The 20,280-nt window shown below is 38.0% G+C and overlaps 1 protein-coding gene across 1 annotated transcript in view; it reads left to right on the forward strand.

The window, feature by feature from the left end:
* The first annotated feature begins 358 nt into the window (after positions 1-358).
* Positions 359-20,280, forward strand: part of LOC140243351 (sushi repeat-containing protein SRPX-like) — a 77,700-nt gene continuing 57,778 nt past the window's right edge. Inside the window, exons 1-4 of the mRNA XM_072323025.1 lie at positions 359-452; positions 8,761-8,887; positions 9,924-10,042; positions 10,931-11,125. Of these exons, the coding sequence (XP_072179126.1) occupies positions 359-452; positions 8,761-8,887; positions 9,924-10,042; positions 10,931-11,125 (535 nt within the window). The remainder of the gene's footprint in view (positions 453-8,760; positions 8,888-9,923; positions 10,043-10,930; positions 11,126-20,280) is intronic.

Consider the following 20,280-nt stretch of genomic DNA (forward strand, 5'->3'; position numbering starts at 1 on the left):
GGTCATCAATTGCATAAATGCGCACTGAATTAACATACGTATCGAAACCCAACGGGGCATACATATAATAAATAACATGCAAACGTTTGCTAAACTACGTACAAACGTATGTAATCACTGTACAAACGTTTGCCAAACAACACTTGCTAATTGGTCAATTAGCAAACGTTTGCAAAAGGCAGTTCCATACGTATGCCCGTTTCCATACGTATGCCCCAAACGAATTATGTCCGCAACGGCCTTCCATAACTACTAGGAAGACGCATTGCATGAGATCTAAACCAATTCTGCTGTTTTAACGCCGAGTGACAGCAACTCTTTAGTCAATTCCAGTGTTCTAAAGATCGCCTCTTCTGTGATGACGCCCAAGTCGATAAAGACGGTACTTTCCACAATCGGCAGGTTTTGGGTACTTGTCGTTTTTGTGCTTCCACTGGAATTTCATAGTGCTGGTAAGAACGTAATGAATTTCGGGGGCATTTTTTGCGAGATTTGCACATCAAAGGAGATGGGGAATACCCAGAAGACAATTTGTTTGTTAAGCTATTTTTCAGTGTTTCAACGAAAGTTAGCTTTGGCTGACATTGTATGCGATAAAATGACTTCTATTACGTTTCAAAAAATGTAATGTTACAGAGGAATCTTAAAAACTAGAAGCTTAATTATCAACATCATCAACATTTCCATTATCCATGCACCTTGATATTCACACACTGTCAGATTCGAAAGTCAGATGTTATAGTTTCGTTTAAAAAAGGGAAGCATTCAGCTTCCAAACCTGTTTACCTTTCAGTTGAATGAATATTCTACTCAGCCATTTGCAAATAGTTCCAAAACTGCTTTAAAGTCTCGAAATAAAGCTTTGCTATAGAGGTAGGACGCAGTTTAATACTAGAAGATTACAAACAAGTATACCATATCTTCTTCTAAAGGGGAAATGCAGTCTAAGAATAAGTTAGTCTGATACAAAAGAGTAAAATCTTATAATTTCAAATATAAACAGAATCGGATGAAAATAAGAAAGCTATGAAATTTTGAGCTTTTACTTATCTCTGCACAACAGTTCTTGTACAGTGGATATGAATATGCAAATGAGTGAGCAGACCATGTCATAACCTCGCAATATTCCATTGATCGCGTACAAAAAAATGCCGAAAATTCTATGTTTCTGCCATTGGAGTCTAAAACGTGATGTTATTAGTGGTTGAATAACTTTAGAATAGCGATCAGTTAGATATATCAGGATTTGAGCCTCGGGCATAATTGCGTTTGAATGAAAAACTGGAGTAGTATTATCACCTACCAGTAGACACATTAAATCCTGCCGTTAACACGGGAGTCTATGGCAGGATTCAGGATCGTGACGTCATTAGTCCTACCGTTAACACGCGAGTCTATGGCAGGATCACAGAGGTTCTATAATATATGTAATAGACCGCGCGCTCGCATATAGAAGCGGGGCCAGTTGAACGACCCGCCGCCATTTTCAAAGAGGTCGACTACCACAAGCCTGAACCCGGAAGTGCCTATAGTAATACACGTAAAGTACAGCTTCGAAGATGGGGTTGGGTTGGAAAAATCATTCTCATTTTAAGGAAAATCAATATTTGTCCATATGCCTCCGGATTTTATCAGAGAGATATATTCTTAACACAGTATACGTGTTTTGATGAAAAAAGGACTTACTCTAATGTGTCAAATATGTGCCTTAAGATGAAGCCAAATGGCCAAATAGGCATTCATGCATTCATACTACATATAAAGATTGCAGAAAGGTACAGTGTATACTCTTTGGTATACAGTCAACACCATGAAAAGCCTTCGCATTTATCGTACGCGTATGCATGGACCTCACGGACATGAATACGTAATGAGCTGGAAAACCATATTTTTAGAGTCCCTGTAAATCTAAACGACATTACCAATCTACATGATTTATACATTGATAAAAAACTGAAAAATTGTACTTTGATGACATCCGACCACTTGAAAGGTTGTGACATATAAGATATACTGAACAAGGAAAATATAAAACATAAAATTTGCATATTTTCCATTTTTCTTAGGGGGAACATTAGAACAATGAAATAAACGTGGACCAAAATGAAAGAGGAATGAATAAAAGAGGAAATATCATACTATGAAAAATAATGACTTCATGTGGACTGATTCTTGGAACGGGTCAGGTGATCGAATAACTCATTGCGTTGTACAATTAATTTTTGACGAGATTTCAGTTTGCCGCGAATACGCGTTTCTGATTGGTTAATTCCCTCTGAGTGGAGAGTTGAACGGCGCGGAAGGACAGTAAACGTGTACTGTACATACAGTATTACTCTGTGTGTAGATGAAAGAGTAGGACCCTATGTGTGTGTGTGTGTGTGTGTGTGGTGTGTGCGCGCGCGCGAACAATGTATGTATACGCGCTCGGGCTCAGGCAACTGCAACTAAGATCTCCACGTAAACAACAAGAACAACACTCCACTCTGATCGACAGCTCAACTTTGGCTTGGATTTTATTTACTCAACTAGATACTGTAACTGTTGCATTAATGAAAAGCTTATCATTAATCAAAAATAAAAGATCTAACACTTACTTTGCACACATAGTTCTTTGGGGCTCTCTATTGTTTATTACAATAATTATTTCATATCAATCCACTGTATACATCGCTGAGTAATTTAACTAATGATACCCTGGGAGCGCATGATCCTGCATGTATCTCAAATTGCCACACCACGATTTTTACTCGACGAGACTTTCAATTTTTATAGCTTTCTAAGCGAGGGACCAATTCAGTTCTTACTGTGCTATTATAACAAAAATCTCTAGAACGTTGGGTATCAGTAATGAGGTGATTCAACCTTGGAACGGGTCGGGTGATCAATAAATAGAAAGCCTCGTCATAATCTGTCTTAGGATCGTTTTAAAAATGTCAGTAGGATGCTGTGATGATAATGATGGTATCATAAGTTCATTTTACATGATGTAAGCATTAAAAGGTGTGGTTTATATCAAATATTCACAAATCATGTCAATTAGTCACGGAGAGTAGATCTTAACGTCGTCCTAAGTGAATCTCGTCGACCATGCACTTCGTCTCTGAATATCTCGCAGAATCTCGGGTGCCGAGAACGACATGCGCAAAAACCTGCGCGTACGATACATTTTTATTTGAGCTCATTAACAGCGGGCCGCATTGCGGTCTGATTGTATAGGAGTACTATGTCACTTAGAAACATCAGACACACATACAACACACACTCCACACACACCCACACACACACAACAAACACACACACTCACAACAAACACACACATACGCACACACATGTACACACCAAACCACATTTTTTCCCAAATTCCAGCACACACACACACACACACACACATAACACACTGTGTGTTGTGTGTGTGTGTGTGTGTGTGTGTGTTGGAATTTGAAAAAAAAATGTGGCTTGGTGTGTACATGTGTGTGCGTATGTGTGTGTTTGTTGTGAGTGTGTGTGTTTGTGGTGGGTGTGTGTGGGATTGTGTGTTGTATGTGTGTGAGAGTGTGTGCTGTATGTGTGTCTGATGTTTCTAACTGACATAGCTTGAAATCAGTACTCCCACACCAAAGAGTATACACTGTACCTTTCTGCAATCTTATATGTAGTATGAATGCATGAATGCCTGTTTGGCAATTTTGGCTTCATGTTAAGGCACATATTTGACACATTAGAGCGCTAGTCTTTTTTTCATAAAAACACGTATACTGTGTTGAGAATGTATCTCTCTTATAAAATCAGGAGGCATATGGACAAATATTGATTTTCCTTAAAATTAGAATGATTTTCCAACTCAACCCCATCTTCGAAGCTGTACTTTACGTGTATTACTATAGGCACTTCCGGGTTCAGGCTTCTGGTAGTCGACCTCTTTCGTGCGCGCGCGCCACCGTTCAATGGCCCCGTTTTCATTTGTACGCACCAAAGAGATTATACCACAAGAGGGCGTAGTCCAGTAGAGAGGCAGCCGCGCGAGGGAGCTGCCATTTTGCGTTGTGGGAGCCGCAAAGAGATTTTCTGGGGAAAATCCACCGAACTAAAACATAGTGGAATGCGTGTTCACCCAGGAAATGCGCAGCCACCAAAACTTGCTACCACCGCCATTTTGTTAGGTCAATTTTTCCTTAGTGATGGAGTGCGGGCTGTGTCTCCGAAGCGCAAGACCATTGTCATGTACAAACGTGCATTGTTATGTCATAATCACTAGCCACTGGACGGCGTACTCTTGCTTGCGCGCGTACCGGTGGCCCAGTCTGACCGCGCCTAAGCGTGCACTCCATATAAGGAAAAATTGCCCTAACAAGATGGCGACGCAACACGTTAATTTGGCTGCACGGTCTCGTGTATGTTGGGAATAGGGACACGCATTCCACTATGTTTTAGTTCGGTGGGAAAATCTCTTTGGGGAGCCGCCATTGCACGGATTCTGTTCAGAAGATGGCAGCGCACTGTTAAATGCGCTCGACTTGAATATTCGGCACAGTGACCTTGCGTTGTTTTATTGTGACGTCACAATGGTCATGTTTAAGCGTCATAATGGTGCTGATGTTGTTTGATTTTATGGCGTGAGTGGGAATGTACGCGAAACAAACGTCATAGTGCTCAACTACTGTCTAGTCTACACCCAAGTTCCCACTGTTAATTTTGCGAACAACAAAAACGTCTGGACTCTACTAAATGGTTCAAATGATATGGTATCATCGCAGAAACTAATATTTAAACAATTAACCACATTGCGATTCTGAAAATGAAAATGTGTAATGAAGAATAACATATCACTCCAGATATGATATGAGAAGATATGACTTGAACGTAGACTTAGATCCAGTGCCAGGAGCTGAGTGTGCGCTCCCCAAAGAGATTTTTCTCCTCCCCACCACTAGAGGGCGGACTCTACAATGGAGTCAGTGATTTCATGGGGGCCGCCATAGCTCACTTAACAATGGCGGACTTTGCGTACTATGTATACATTTCTACAGCGCGTATTACGCAAACTTCTGAACTTTTACGCGAGTACGCACTTGATTTTGGCTGCTCCTCGGTTGCTCCTTTGCTAGCGTGTTAGCACGAGGGGTGAGCCTACGTTGTACCGCCTCGTTGTCATCCAATGCTCCCCTTGCGCTCACAAAACAATAGTACAGGGCGTATGAAGACTCCGCACTCTAGCAGTCACTGGGGAAAATCCAAAGAGATTATACCTATAGAGTAAGTAGTCGCCATACGCGTGCGTACAAATAGTGCGTCCAAAATTGAAGAGGGAGCGCACACTCAGCTCCTGGCACTGGATCTAAGTCTACGTTCAAGTCATATCTTCTCATATCATATCTGGAGTGATATGTTGTTCTTCATTACACATTTTCATTTTCAGAATCACAATGTGGGTAATTGTTTAAATAGTACTTTCTACGATGATATCATATCATTTGAACCATTTGGGAGAGTCCAGACCTTTTTCTTGTTCGCAAAATAAACAGTGGGAACTTGGGTGTAGACTAGACAGTAGTTGAGCATTATGACGTTTGTTTCGCGTACATTCCCAATCACGCCATAAAAATCAAACAACATCAGCACCATTATGACGCTTTAACATGACAATTGTGACGTCACAATAAAACAACGCAAGGTCACTGCGCCGAATATTTAAGTCGAGCGCATTAAACAGTGCGCTGCCATCTACTGATTAATAACTGTACAGGATCCGTGCAATGGCGGCTCCCACAGCGCGAAATGGCAGCTCCCTCGCGCGGCTGCCTCCCCACTGGACTACGCCCTCTTGTGTTATAATCTCTTTGGGAAAATCTCTTTGGCGCTCCCTCTTCAATTTTGGACGCACTATTTTTACGCACGCGTATGGCGACTACTTACTCTATAGGTATAATCTCTTTGGTACGCACTGAATGGTGAGCGCTTACCACCGAACTAAATGGCGCTTACTCTATTACATATTGACCAAAGAGATTATACCTATAGAGTAAGTAGTCGCCATACGCGTGCGTACAAATAGTGCGTCCACAATTGAAGAGGGAGCGCACACTCAGCTCCTGGCACTGGATCTAAGTCTACGTTCAAGTCATATCTTCTCATATCATATCTGGAATTATATGTTATTCTTCATTACACATTTTCATTTCCAGAATCACAATGTGGTTAATTGTTTAAATATTAGTTTCTACGATGATATCATATCATTTGAACCATTTGGTAGAATCCAGACCTTTTTGTTATTCCCAAAATAAACAGTGGGAACTTGGGTGTAGACTAGACAGTACTTGAGCATTATGACGTTTGTTTCGCGTACATTCCCACTCACGCCATAAAATCAAACAACATCAGCACCATTATGACGCTTCAACATGACCATTGTGACGTCACAATAAAACAACGCAAGGTCACTGCGCCGAATATTGAAGTCGAGCGCATTACACAGTGCGCTGCCACCTACTGATTAATAACTGTACAGGATCCGTGCAATGGCGGCTCCCACAACGCAAAATGGCAGCTCCCTCGCGCGGCTGCCTCCCCCACTGGACTACGCCCTCTTGTGGTATAATCTCTTTGATATTGACCGATTCGGGTTCGTTGAGGGCAGCAGACAATTTGCGGCAGAGCGGGTTGATAGATATCTATCAACTCGCTCTGATTTGCGGCACTGGGCGCAGCCATGAACTCATTTTGCGGTATCTCAGCCGACCCCCCCCCCCCCCCCCCCTGCTCTCCCCGACCCCCGGGCAACATGTTTATCGCGCACTTGTAACAAATGTTCGCGCACTAAGCAAGCATTCGCGCACTCAGTACGACACGCCCATTGGCTAAAACAACCATGCATCAGTTTTTCATTCTGCGCGCGTGCTAATGTACGGAGGGGGGGGGGGGGGTGGGGGAGTGGGAGGGTGGGGGGGGGGGGTCGGCTGAGACACCGCGTAATGGCGCTGCCCATGCCAAAAATACACACAGCGCGTCACAGAATCGGTCAATAGAACTTGTTTGGCGCTTACTCTATTACATAGAACCTCTTTGTGCTAGACACGTTTGTCAGGCATCCCTTTGCATCGTGTTTTCAATGTACTTTATGATTATCATATTTGTTCATACATGTATGTATATATGTTAACATCATGTTTGTTGTATTTTACTGTTACAAAGACATTGTAAATTTCTCATACTCCGACAGGGGTCGCTAGAAATTGTTCAAATAAACTTCAAACTTCAAACTTCATGTGCGGGTCGTCCGCGGGGGGGGGGGGGGGGACCTCCGGGCAGTAAAAAATCGTTCTTTGCAAGTCGCACGCAAAGCTAGCCCCGGAAAGGTGTGACACGGCCTTTCGCAAGGTCACCTGTGTAGAATTTATGCATGCCTTCTTATGTTCTGCTTCCTTGAGCCGCAACTAGTGTATTCTTACAGTCTTATGATGAGGCTGCCATGTCGATCATCCTTGTTCATCCTTGTATAAATTTAGAAAACATTCATATTCCTCATCCCAATCACTATTGCCGAAACTCTGTGCTCAGTATAACTAATTTATAGTCGTTCAAATGTAATGAAAGTTTGAAAATCACCCGGAGGTCTCCTTTTTTGCACGATCTGTGTAAAATAGGTTCATAAAGTTTGATGTAGACATGGTAGATGCAAATTTTATGCAGGTGTATTACGCAAATAAAAATGTCAGAGTCACAGTAAGGTTAATTTCGTACCTCGGCCAATATCCATTTCAAGCATTAATCTATTTCTTTCTCTTTAGCCACATAAATCATCACACGGAGTCGTGGTACATGTACAGTATTGAAAGTCCACCGCAGTAAACCTCAAAACGTAATCCTTTGCTTTCGCGTCTTTTGAAATGATTGTTCTGTCAAGTCGTGTCATGCTTTTGTGTTCCTCCTGTTTTGTTCCGTCCTGTTTTGAGTAATATTTGTGCTAATTATTTGCACATTAGTACTTCATAATTTTTTTTTGAGTGGTTCACAACATACAAGTTTGCTTTTTAGTGGACCTCTCAATCCCTTTTTTTTTTATCAACTAAAGCATAAGTTTGTATTTTCGCCAGTATGCATGCATATCTACATGTATATCTGTATCATTTATCCTTTGCAAAGTCGAATGTTAACAATATGATTTTCATCACCATTGTACTGGGTTCTTTACTTCCGTAATTTCAATGAATCAAAGTGACATAAGAAACATCAGACACCAAATAAAGAGAAATGTAGGTACATGATATATTCACGCGAATTTGGTGGGAAATGACCCTACAAAGTTTAATCTATATAGCTGTTCAGTATATATATGGGATGGTACAGAATTCATGGATGCAGTAACTAGAGATGATTTCAATTACCATTACAAAAAGGTTGAAAATACATCTATAACAATAATATGTAGGGTTATCTCATTGTCCCTTTCATTTGGATTTACTCTTATATGCAAATGAAGGCATGTTTCTCTCCCAACTTCTGTTATCTTCCTTGTTTATTTTCATGTTTATTTCGCTTTTTGTTGGCTATTTGTTTAATCCTTTTTTGTCACTCCAAATTTGTTCTACCCCAACATTACAAATCTTTTCACTTGTGGGAATGGAGCCCAATAGATCAAATGGTAATGGCTGACACAGAAATCTTGGTGAAATGGTATAAAATCTAACTGACAAAAGAGGCACATTTATCGTTATTGGTAATTGCATATTTTGACATAAATTCTGCTTCTTTAACCAGGCGCAACAAGTCCAAAATTCACGAATTGTGTCGGAAACATCGGGAAGCAGTACACCATATCTACCTGTCATTTTGTGAGCTGGGTTGAACCAATTGCAGTGGACAACGATCAATTCATTCCTGTCAGGTTTGGATACCACATTTGGGCATTCTCTTGTTTCCTCCTTCGGTTCTTTTCCATTCTACGAATATTGTAATTATTATGATTAAGATGATCATGAATATCGACATTGTCTTTATCACTGGTATCTTCACTTCCACAAATGACTTCCATTATCTCTGGAGGACACCTACGTAACATAGCATACTAGTTACACCAAACTTGCTTAAGGTTTTTTTTTTTTTTTAACTGTTAAGGCCATGTTGAGCAACTGTTGAGCACTTTTCCATAACTTGGGGACATTGTCGTAAATTCGCTACAATCGGGTAAGCTGTCAAGGCTTAGTGTGAGGAAGTTGTAAAGAGAAAAACGATTAGATGGAACAGTCCCTTGTATCTAGCCTAACCCCTCAGCAAAATCTAACGTGCAAAATGTTGCTCAATAGGATACAAAGAACATCAAATCAAGTTGCTCTCCGCCCAGTCTCAAGAGGAGCGTACAACCTAAACTTTTTTCATTGTTATTCTTTCTTTAATGATTTTTTAAGACAATGTTGCCCGTGACAGGCCATCCCATCCGATTCGCTCCGTCAATTGGAATCTTTATTGATATAATTGAAAAAAAACAACATAATCGTAATTTAAGTGTTGTTTCGAAGCGTTATTATTATTCGGCTATGCTGCGTGTATTTTATTAAGAATTTAATGTTTCTCTTTAACCGTTTCAGTAGCGGATCCAGGCGGTGGCGCATCGGGCGCGCCCCCTTAATCTTTTTTTTTTTAACAAAAGAAATAAAAAAGAAAGAAATGGGGGAAGGGAGGGGCGAGTGTGCCCCTTTAATTCCGTTAAGGCGCCTCTTACAGAATTCCTGGATCCATCCCTGCGTTTGGCAGCAAAGTTGGTGACACGATGTCAACTAAAAGTCATTGTTGAAATGTTAGTGTCATTTTCATGCTTTGCTGACTATCATAGTATTTTTTTTTGTATGTTTGTTTGTGTGTTGTTGGTTTTTTTTTTGTTTGCCGTAAACTGAACAACAATCCTGTTTTTATACCTGCAACAGTCGAGTGTCCGGGGAAGGTCCCGGTTCTACATTCCCTGAGGGCTCGCACAAAATTGAGTACCTTGCTACTGATGACGAAGGAAACTATGCAAGCTGCACTATTCGTTTTGAGGTGGTCAGTAAGTGTAATAACTGCTTCCATTACATGTCATTGTTTATGACAATGATGGCATTTCAATGAATAAAAAGACGCCTTATTCCTTCATACATACGGAACAGAGGGGAGTTAGTAATCAACTTGATATGATAAAAAAGTTAAATCCACATCTTCACATGGGACCAAAACCTAAAGTAAAATTGAACAGTCAGCCTATATACGAAGGCTTGAAGTCGGTGAGTATAACCGTCAAGACCGTTGCACCTTCATTGCGCCGCCTGCTTTTCGATAGGGTGTTTCACCTTAAATATTTGGAGCCTATTTTCTGCATTGTTTATGGGATCTTGAGACTTGGATGAGATTACATTCGCGTGTATGCAAACATGACGTAGGGTCCCCAGGTATAAAAGCTGAATTGACGAATATGATTAAAAACTAAAGTCTAATGGAAAGCTGTAGAAATCACAGCCCGTTGGCCATGCGGTGATATTTTCTAGCCTTTTCTGCCGATTGCGGATGGTCTTTCCCCAGGAACCTTATCCATTTGTGACAGGAGAGTGATATGTTGTCGGCCAATGTTTTTTGTTTGTTTGTTTGTTTTTACGAATCCAGTCAAAGCTATGGAAGCTCCGTCTGTCTTTTTTTTTCCGCACGACGTGTTCCAAAAAAAATCTCATCCTCCAAAACACGGTTGGAGTTAATTTTTATTCACACTGTCGTTTCGTTGCTTAATTACAATCGTGTTTTAAACTTAGAGCAATCTCTGTACATGCGAATGCTCGTATGATATTTTCACCTTTTTCTGGATGTTTTCCCCGTCTATTGCTCAGTCTCCAACATCCTGTCTTTTTTCGTGTCATTTTTTGGTTCATTTGTTTTGGTATTTGTTTGTTTATTATTTCCTTGAAAGTGATTCGTTGTCCATCTCTGCTGGCACCATATAATGGACACGTGGCGTGCTCCGACATCAATAATGTGGATTCAGTTTGTACGTACATGTGCTTCACCGGTCTTTATCTCCATAACGGATCACCGTCTAGGACCTGTCAGCTGACGGAAAACAAGACCACGGCCAGTTGGACAGGATCAGCGCCGGCCTGCTCAGGTGAGAATGGGAGGGCACTATTGCGTACGCCAAGTTCAATATTCTCTGAAAACAAAGTGCCCAAAGTCCAACAATCAAGGATATGAAAGTGTCTTCTGAATATTAAACCAAAACCCAAAGAGAAAAGTGGATTGAGTAAAAGCAGCAGCAACTTAAAGTAGAACACATCAGTTAAAGTTTGAGGAAAATTCGATGCGTAAGTTATGACTTTTCAAAGTTTTGATGTTGGAACTGCTGGATGAGGAGACTACTAGAGGTTATGGCGTATGAGTGAACAAAATTTATAAAGAAAATATAAAGAGAATTCCACATAATTTCACTTTTGAGCACTTGACTTACCGCTGTCAGATAACATGGGAAATAATTGCTACCCTTAAGATTAACTTTCACCATTTGTTTTTTCTAATCGATAAATCGAATTAGGGACTTTTTTTGGTCCCTTTCTTTATTTTTAATGCAACCAAAATACAAACAAAATATACAATGTAGAAATGACCAGCCTATAGCAATAAAAAGGGTTTTGTTAGAATAAGTCACCTTAAACTATCTGCCATAATGGAATAACAAAATAACTTTGATGTCTGTGATATATATAAAAGTAGAGGATCAACCATTACAAAAGAATGGACCACTTCTTCAAATGACATTGCAATTTACCTTTCTTTTGTGCTATAACATATTCAGTTTTCTGTTTATACTTATCTGAAGCCATGAATGCGTCAAATACAGAGTTGAAAATTGAAATCTACATCTATAAATATAAAACTTAAGACAAAGAAACTAGAAAAGCACTCTGAGAGTGCAGACCTCCGCCAAGCAGCTACTTTCCACCGATGATCTTGCTCTTCCCTAAGAGATTTTCTCCTCTTCACCACTGGGGAAAGGCTCTTTGTTTGGCTGTTTCAAATTCACTTTCTTATTCACCATTAGTATAATCCTGTAAATGAAAATATGAAAGACCAAGGTCTTTCACAATACCTTCTCTATAAATGTACCATACTTTTAAGGTTTCAATTAACTGAGAGTTCTTAAGCTTTCTTCAAAACACAACCTGGGGCGTTTGCTCTCCAGAAAACTTAGAGCTATGTTAATGAAAATTCAGAATGCCATTATCTGCTCAATGTGTTTTCATGTATTTGAATAATTAGGATGTAAGGATCTTGCAACCCATGCCATCTTCTGAGCCTGTGCATAAACAGAAGGATCAATCAATCGCAAACCGCCTGAATCATAATCATTACACATTAACTCTTTCTTCACTCTATCTCTACCCCTTTTCCATATTAATTTAAAGAGTATACTTTTCAGTCGTTTGAAGAACGACTGAGGTATATTTAAACAAAGCACAGTGAACATAAAAGTCAGCTGAGGTAAGAGCAGTGCTTTGACCACAGCTATCTTTCCTGAAAGTATTTTTTTTTTTTTGTTTCCAACAATCATAATTTTGTATGCTCTATTTGTAGTAATTTGGGTACATAATTTAATTCACACAGAGACTTTGTATTCAGCGAAAAGAGAACACCCATGCTTTAAATGAATTCTCCTTCCATTGTTAACTTTCCAACTGAAGAGGATGAAAGGTAGACCCTTTTAAGGATACAATCTGTGCAGCTTCAGATTTTGATAAAATTATTTTACATCCTGAGAATATTGCAAATTTGTGTAACAACTCAAATAAATTTTGGAAAGACTAAGCATCACCATTCAAAAATACTGTTGTATCATCTGCATACATACTCAACCTTTTTTTTTTTCATAATTCCCAATGGGTATACCTTTACTATGTCTACTGCTACGAATAGCAATACCAGAACTTATGGCTAAAATGAAAAGTCGTGAGGATATTGGGCAACCTTGGAAAATACCTCTAGACATGGAAATTTAATTGTTGAAAAAAAAAAACCCAAACAAACCATAGTTCTTCACAAAACTACTCCTCTCATTATAAAAAGTTTTTATCTACTGAATGAAGTTGTTTCCAAGGTTAAATTTCTGAAGTATTTCGAATAAATAATTGTGTTCAACCATGTCAAATGCCTTTTCAAAATCTAAAAGCAAAATCGTTCCTGGTATCTTCAATACGTCAGTATATTCAATCATGTCCACAATGGTCCGAATATTAGCACTTATATTTCTACCTGGCATGAAGCTAATTGTTGATCTTCCTTAATTATGGTATGTGAACTCAATCGTAATCTATTTGCAAAAAAATATATATGTATATATATATATATATATATATATATATATATTGCTATCATTTTATAATCCTCATTCAGTAGTGATAAAGGTCTTTAATTTCTCACTAAATAAGGATCCTTATCTTTCTTTGGTAGCAACGTTATGATACCATGTCTCAGAGATTGCGTTAACAAAGAATTTGTAAATGAGAAGTTATACATATCTAACAATAAATCAATAATGTCGTTAAAGGACACCTTCATAGACATGTGGGTTGAGTGAATGCAGCAACAGTAGTAGAACATATCAGTAAGAGTTTGAGGAACATCGGACAATCCGTGCAATTGTAATGATTTTTTTTAAAAGTTTCTGCTCAGTCACAGCTGGATAAGAAGACTACTATAGCTTGTGATATATGTCATATGTGTACAACGATATAAAGAAAGTATAAGGAAAATTCAACATATTCTAACTCTTCTCGCATTATAAAAGGTCACTCGACTTCTCTCTTTTAGAAGGCAGGGGTAATAATATTACCCTTAATATACGTCAGTAACAAGTTGAGAAAATATGCACTTTATTCAAAAAGGTGAATTTTGTGAAATTCTCTTTTTTATTTTCCTTATATCGTTGTACGCATCTGACATCATACACTGTAGTACAGTCTTCTCATCCAGCAGTGATTGCGCAGACACTTAAAAATTCATAAATTTTGAACAGATTGTCGGATTATTTTCCCCAAACTTTCACTTATGTGTTCTACAGATATTGCTGCATTCACTCAACTCACATGTCTATGCAGGTGAACTTGTCCTTTACAGAAAACAATATAAAATTCGACCGGAAGCCCATCCAGTCCTGGTGTTTTATTGGACCTCATTGCTTTCAAAATAGCCCAAATTTCTGATTTTATCACTGGGGCATTTAGTTTAGTTTTATCTGCTATCTGGAGAATATCTATATTGTTCAAAAATTCTGATATCTTTTCAAAGGAGTTCTGATCATTTTCAGAAGTGTAGAGACGAGAATGAAAATTTTGTAATTCTAACAATACCTCATCTTTTTCCTCTATTGTTTTGTAGTTTTGTTACCTTAGTTTACGAATTACTTTTTCACCAACCCTTTTCTCCGAATTAGAGAAGTATTTTGTGCTGCGTTCTCCTTCCTCTATATACCCCCTCACTCTTGATCTCACTATAAGACCTGCTGTTTCTTTATCTTCCATTTCAGTGATAACATTTTCATAACTCGCCAATTCTTTAGTTAATTCTACTAATTGATCTAGAGCTCCATCCCCATGAATGGTTATAATGTCTGATTTTTTTTTCACATATTCAAATTTATCTTTACTTCCTTTTTGACTTTATATTTTGACTTTTTCTTTCTATCACTATGATAATAATAATAATAATAATAATAATAATGATAATAATAATAATAATAATAATAATAATACAGGGTACTTATAATGCGCCAGTTCCACATAGTTAATGGTCATGAACAAATGGTCATGAACAAATAAGTCTTGAGGGCAACTTTAAAGGAGTCAACATTCGAAATGTGACGGATAGTTTGAGGCGACTGATTCCACAGGTAAGGTCCAGCATGTGCAAATGACCGATCCCCCCATGATTTCTTCGTTTTTGGAACAACAAGCAATCTACAATCGGATGACCTTAAACATCTGGAAGGATTATAAAATGTCAGTAGATTAACATTGTACTCTGGGGCAGATCACGTGTATGCAATGAAAAACAAATAGTAATAGTTTAAATACAATGCGAGATTCAACAGGTAACCAATGTAATGAGGACAAAACAGGGGTAATGTCAGTATTTCTCCTGGTAAGGGTAACAATGCGGGCTGCTGAATTTTGCAATTTTTGTAACCGTGAAAGTTGAGATTGTGGTAGCTGAAATAGGAGTGCATTACCAAAGTCAAGTCTTGATGATATAAGAGCATTTAATACATTTCATTCATTTAAATGCTTCCCAAATATCATTTTGATTGCAATCCGAGTCTTTATGGTTTTCTTTAAGTTCTTTAATTCTTTCCTTTATAAACAAACCAAAATCCGAGTCATGTTTAAGGAGCATAGTATTACACTTTCAATATCCTTTACCACGAATATACTCATTACACAATAATTGCAAGGAAACCACTGAATGGTCTGACCCTACACCAGAAACAATATCACTACTCTTAGCATTGTTAATAAAATCTGTAGAAATTAGCATATTATAATCCAAACGTGAGGAAGCAACAGGGTTTGACTGGTATCGAGTAAAAGTCCTCTCGTTTAGGTGGTCTTTCCGCCATAATATATCTACCAAATGAGAGTCTTCCATGAAGAGCCTACAGGCTCTTTGAGACTGAATATTAGAGTGGTGTGGTTAAGAACCATAATAATCTAATGAGCCTAATACCAGATTCGTGTCTCCTGCTACTACCAGGTGTGAAGATCCTACCTCTTCTAGTTTTCCATGTAATTTCCCCCCCCCCAAAAAAAAAAAAAAACCAAACAAACAAACCAAAACAAAACAAAAACAATCTTATCACAACCTATATAACAAAAAATCTCCCCTCTGGGTCCTCCCAAGAATAATTTATAGTTTAACTAATTTTCCTTCTCCCCTGCGTTGGAGGTGTAACTCGCAAACCATGCATTACCTCCCCATTGTGTAGACCAAATATTTTCATCTTTTTTATGAGAATGAGTCTCTTGTAAAAAAATATAATATCATCACCTCTCTTATGAAAATGATTAAATTTTCACTTTAAAAAAATCATGGATTCCTCTACATGTAAAAGAATTATGACGACATAAGACAATCCATAATAATTCAAAAGTATGCGAAAGTCTGGCTTCTATCTCTTGACACATAAGAACCAAAGTACCAAAATACGAAATGAGAAAAATTAGTGGCTGGTTGCAACATGAACAATAAATAACAGACACGTGACAAAAAAAAAAATCCTACAATCGGTCATAGACAGCGACTAATTTTCAAATAAATACCGAATCAGTGACTTTATGTACCGTTCCTGCTGCTTTCGTCACTATATGTGACGAAAGAGGGGGAATATGAACAAAAATATAGGAGGACAAAAGCTTTGATATCCTGCACAGCTCATGTCTCTTACATCTATACTGTTTAAAGATAAAATGGTTATAATAATGAAGCACCTCTCATTACGCCAAGGTAATCAATGATTTAACAAATATGTATCCCGTGTAAAAAAAAAAAAAATTACTTCGAGGCCAACCACAGTTATACACTCAGCAAAAAGAAAGTAAACACTTTTCAAGTTTATCTTTCTCATAGACTATCTAGCTAAAAATGGTGTTTTATATACCATGCTAAATGCAATTCAATTAGCTATCAACCTAGTAGGTCAATAGAAATGTCTACTTTTACCCATGAGTGAACACATTCGTTTTTCTCTTCCAAGGCACAAAAGTAAAAAATTTGCAAAATGGACAAGGTGTTATTCAAGCGTATTGGCTCTTCCTAATAATAATGAGAACAGAAGACAAATTCAACACAATAGAAATGCAAATTAAATTACAAAAATCAACCTATGATCTTTATTATGTCTCTGTAACCCTCCAAAGACAATGAAAGGCAAACAAAAATAATGGAAGAAAATGAAGAATCTTCTATCAAATTATTAGTCAAAAGAAATGAGAAAATAAATTGTGGTAACAAGGAAATTAAATTTGAAACGATATTCCAAATTAAGCATATTTGAAATGATTTGAAATGATTCGAAATGAGTTTTTGACTTTTTCTCATGCATTCTTATATATCTTAATTAAAAGTTAAAATGAAGAAATGCTGTTATCTCCTTTACGACTTACTCATTCTCTGACATTTAAAGTTTGAATTGATGGAAAATACTTATGTTCCACCTTTAGTTTCCCCACTATGTTTTTGTTTTGAATACAAAGGGAAACAAGGGAACGGAAACTTATTTCTGCTGTTTCATTCATGTCTCTCATTCCTTGTAATTGGTCTTTCGTTATCAATGCTATCTTGGAGGGCATTGTCAGATGAATTTCACTATGTCCAATTCTGCAGTTGTTACTTTTCTGCCTTAGGGTGGGATTTCACGGAGCACGCGAACGATTTGCGAAGGACGCGAATGGCAAAATCCAGCATTCGTATTTTGGTCTGCAAAAGATCGCCAAACGAACGTGAGGGTTCGGAAGCGTCGTCAATTGTTCGCGAACGTCGTTTTTACTTCGGCGAGAATTTCAAAAAAGTTTGAAATTTTCTGCGAACCTTTTCCGCACATGCACTTGGTCGTGATTTGCTCGTGAATTGTTCTCGAAAGTGTCTTTAAAGCCTCGTCATATGCGCAAGACCTTCGCAAGACACGCGCGATGTTCGCAAAATGTTCTTTTTCCCCAAACAGACTCCGAAACTTTGGAGAATGTCTCGCGTATGTTTCGCGAAATCTGCGAAGTTTTTCCGATCATTTTACGACGTAATCGCAAACTGTTTGCGTACCTTTTGAGACATTCTCGCGAACGTTTAGCGCACGTTTGGGGGATGTATGACCTATACGTTTTCTACAAATAAAAATCGTAGCATACATCAAACAATTATTAACAACTATAGTAACAAAAGAAATTAAAGACTAGCAAAGAGAAAGAAATGTTTGATATACAAAAAAAAAAATCGCAAATACACTTAGAATTAATCTTAAGTATGTAAAATTTCATTTGAAGTATAGAGATTATGTGTTGGAGGAACTGCAAAAAAAAAAAAAAGGAAGAAGATCAAATGCTTTACTAGTGGAGATACGTCCTAGGGAAAAAATGTAGGCAAGCACACGATAGAGAGATGAGAGAAAAAGAAAGGAGAAATAGAGGAAAGAAAAAAAAAAGTCAACTCAAGACAGCTTCCACCTCTCCTTGGGCACATTTTTTCCCATGATTATTGAAAATTTTTCGTTGTTCGCATTTCCGTCGCGTGTTCTTCGTGTACGTAACATGCTGTACTTTAGCAATGATACACACGACATTCGCACAATTACGTCGTGGAAACTTCGCACAAATTGCGCAAGAATAGTTTTCGGCTTCATTGTCGGAAAACATTCGGAGAAAAACTTTTCCGAATGTTGGATTTTGTCATTCGCGTCCTTCGCAAATTGTTCGCGTGCTCCGTGAAATCCCACCCTTAGATGACAAAACGATTGTGTTCACTCATGCGTAAAATTTCCCTTTGTATGAACCTACCAGCTTGATAGTCAATTAAATAATCTTTGATATGGTATATAACACATCGATTTTTATCAAAATCTTCTATGAAAAATATTAACTGGAAAAAGTGTTTACTTTCTTCTTTTGCTGAGTGTATTTTACATCGGCTTTACACTGTAAAGACAATGATAATAATAATGATGATAATAATCACATTAAATTGCGGGGGGGGGGCGCTCTTTCCATTTACACCGGCAGTAGTGTGTGTGTGTGTGTGTGTGTGTGTGCGTGCGTGTATTTATGTGTATGTGTGGTGCTTAGGAATACGTTGGTATGTGAAAGGCATATTTCCAGTCACGTAACAAAATGCGTCGTAACCCTCCCCCCCACCCCTCCCCCCCCCCCCCACACACACACACACATCCAATTACTGGGGGTAAACGATCGGATGTATCGGGATACTAGAATAACGAAGAAAACCAGTGTGGAATGATGCATAAATTAGTAATGATTTCATTCTTTCAATAGATTTGGATACCTGAAATTGATAGATTAGCAGTAACAGGCTATGTCTTTTAGTCTATAGACTAATAGACATAGCTCAACAAACGTATTTGGGCAATTCCATGATTTAGGAGTTAACCCTGGAAAAACTGTAATGTAACTAACCATAACGTGACTAATATGCTTTTTAGGTCTAGGCACACTGCTTAAAATTAATATTGGGTGGAACATTTGTCAGGATTCTGAAGTTGAATAAGTGTGACAATTTGAAGCATCTCACATTACTTCAGCAAACTTTTGTCTGAAGATAATTATATTTTTTTCTCATGTCCTTTTTTTTAAACGTTACTAACCGACCTTTCAGGTTACCATGATAACTCTGATATTTGTTTGATGAGTTGATAGCGTTCATTCTTTTCTTTATCAGATTATATAAATTAATTATATAAACTATACAATTCTTTGTTGTTCCTTGTTCTGAATAAAAAACTGTCCTACTAAAGCCATGGTTCAGTCACTCAATATACCACGTTGAAGCATCATGTTCAAAAGTTAACCCTATGATAATCAAGACCAACATTGATTCATTTTGTCATGCAAATAGATTTAGTATTGATGCTCTAAAAACTATGGTCTTGAGAAGGTCTTCCAATTTTTGTGAGCATAACGTGTGCAAGTTTGTAACGTCACAAGATCTAGGGGACATGACACCTTTCTTGTATTTATAAATTATGAAACTGTATTCGAAAGTGGGAAGAGCAAAGTATTGTAAGTTAACTAGTGATGATCAAGGTTGCAAACCAAAACAGTCAACAATATTTCCTGAAATGTAAGTGTAAAGTGACACTGAATTTGTCACAAGTTGCATAATAGTGGAAAATTGAGCAAAGAAAATGGGATTCCATCGGGTTTCGAACCCGAGACCTCCGGATTGCTACCCCGGTGCTCCACCGACTAGTCACGACTGAGCTATAGAAAGCCCTAGTTCAGCGTTCGTCCCAGAGACCCTAACTTCTCAATGCTCGAATGGTCAGAAGATATGAAGAGTTTGTTCGCAAAAACCGATAAGTCCATATTTGCCAAATGGAGATATTTGCGATTAAAGGTCAAGAAAAATAAAGAGAATAATAAGAACATTTTTGCTTCTTTTGACCATAACTGCAAAAATGTACCTTCATATGTAGTGACCAATATATCATTCAAAAGGTATTATTTTGTACTTTATGACAGAGATCTTACTTCAAAATCTTCAAAAATGGAC

Source organism: Diadema setosum, chromosome 20 (genome assembly GCF_964275005.1).
Source record: "Diadema setosum chromosome 20, eeDiaSeto1, whole genome shotgun sequence".
NCBI classification, from domain to species: Eukaryota; Metazoa; Echinodermata; class Echinoidea; order Diadematoida; family Diadematidae; genus Diadema; species Diadema setosum.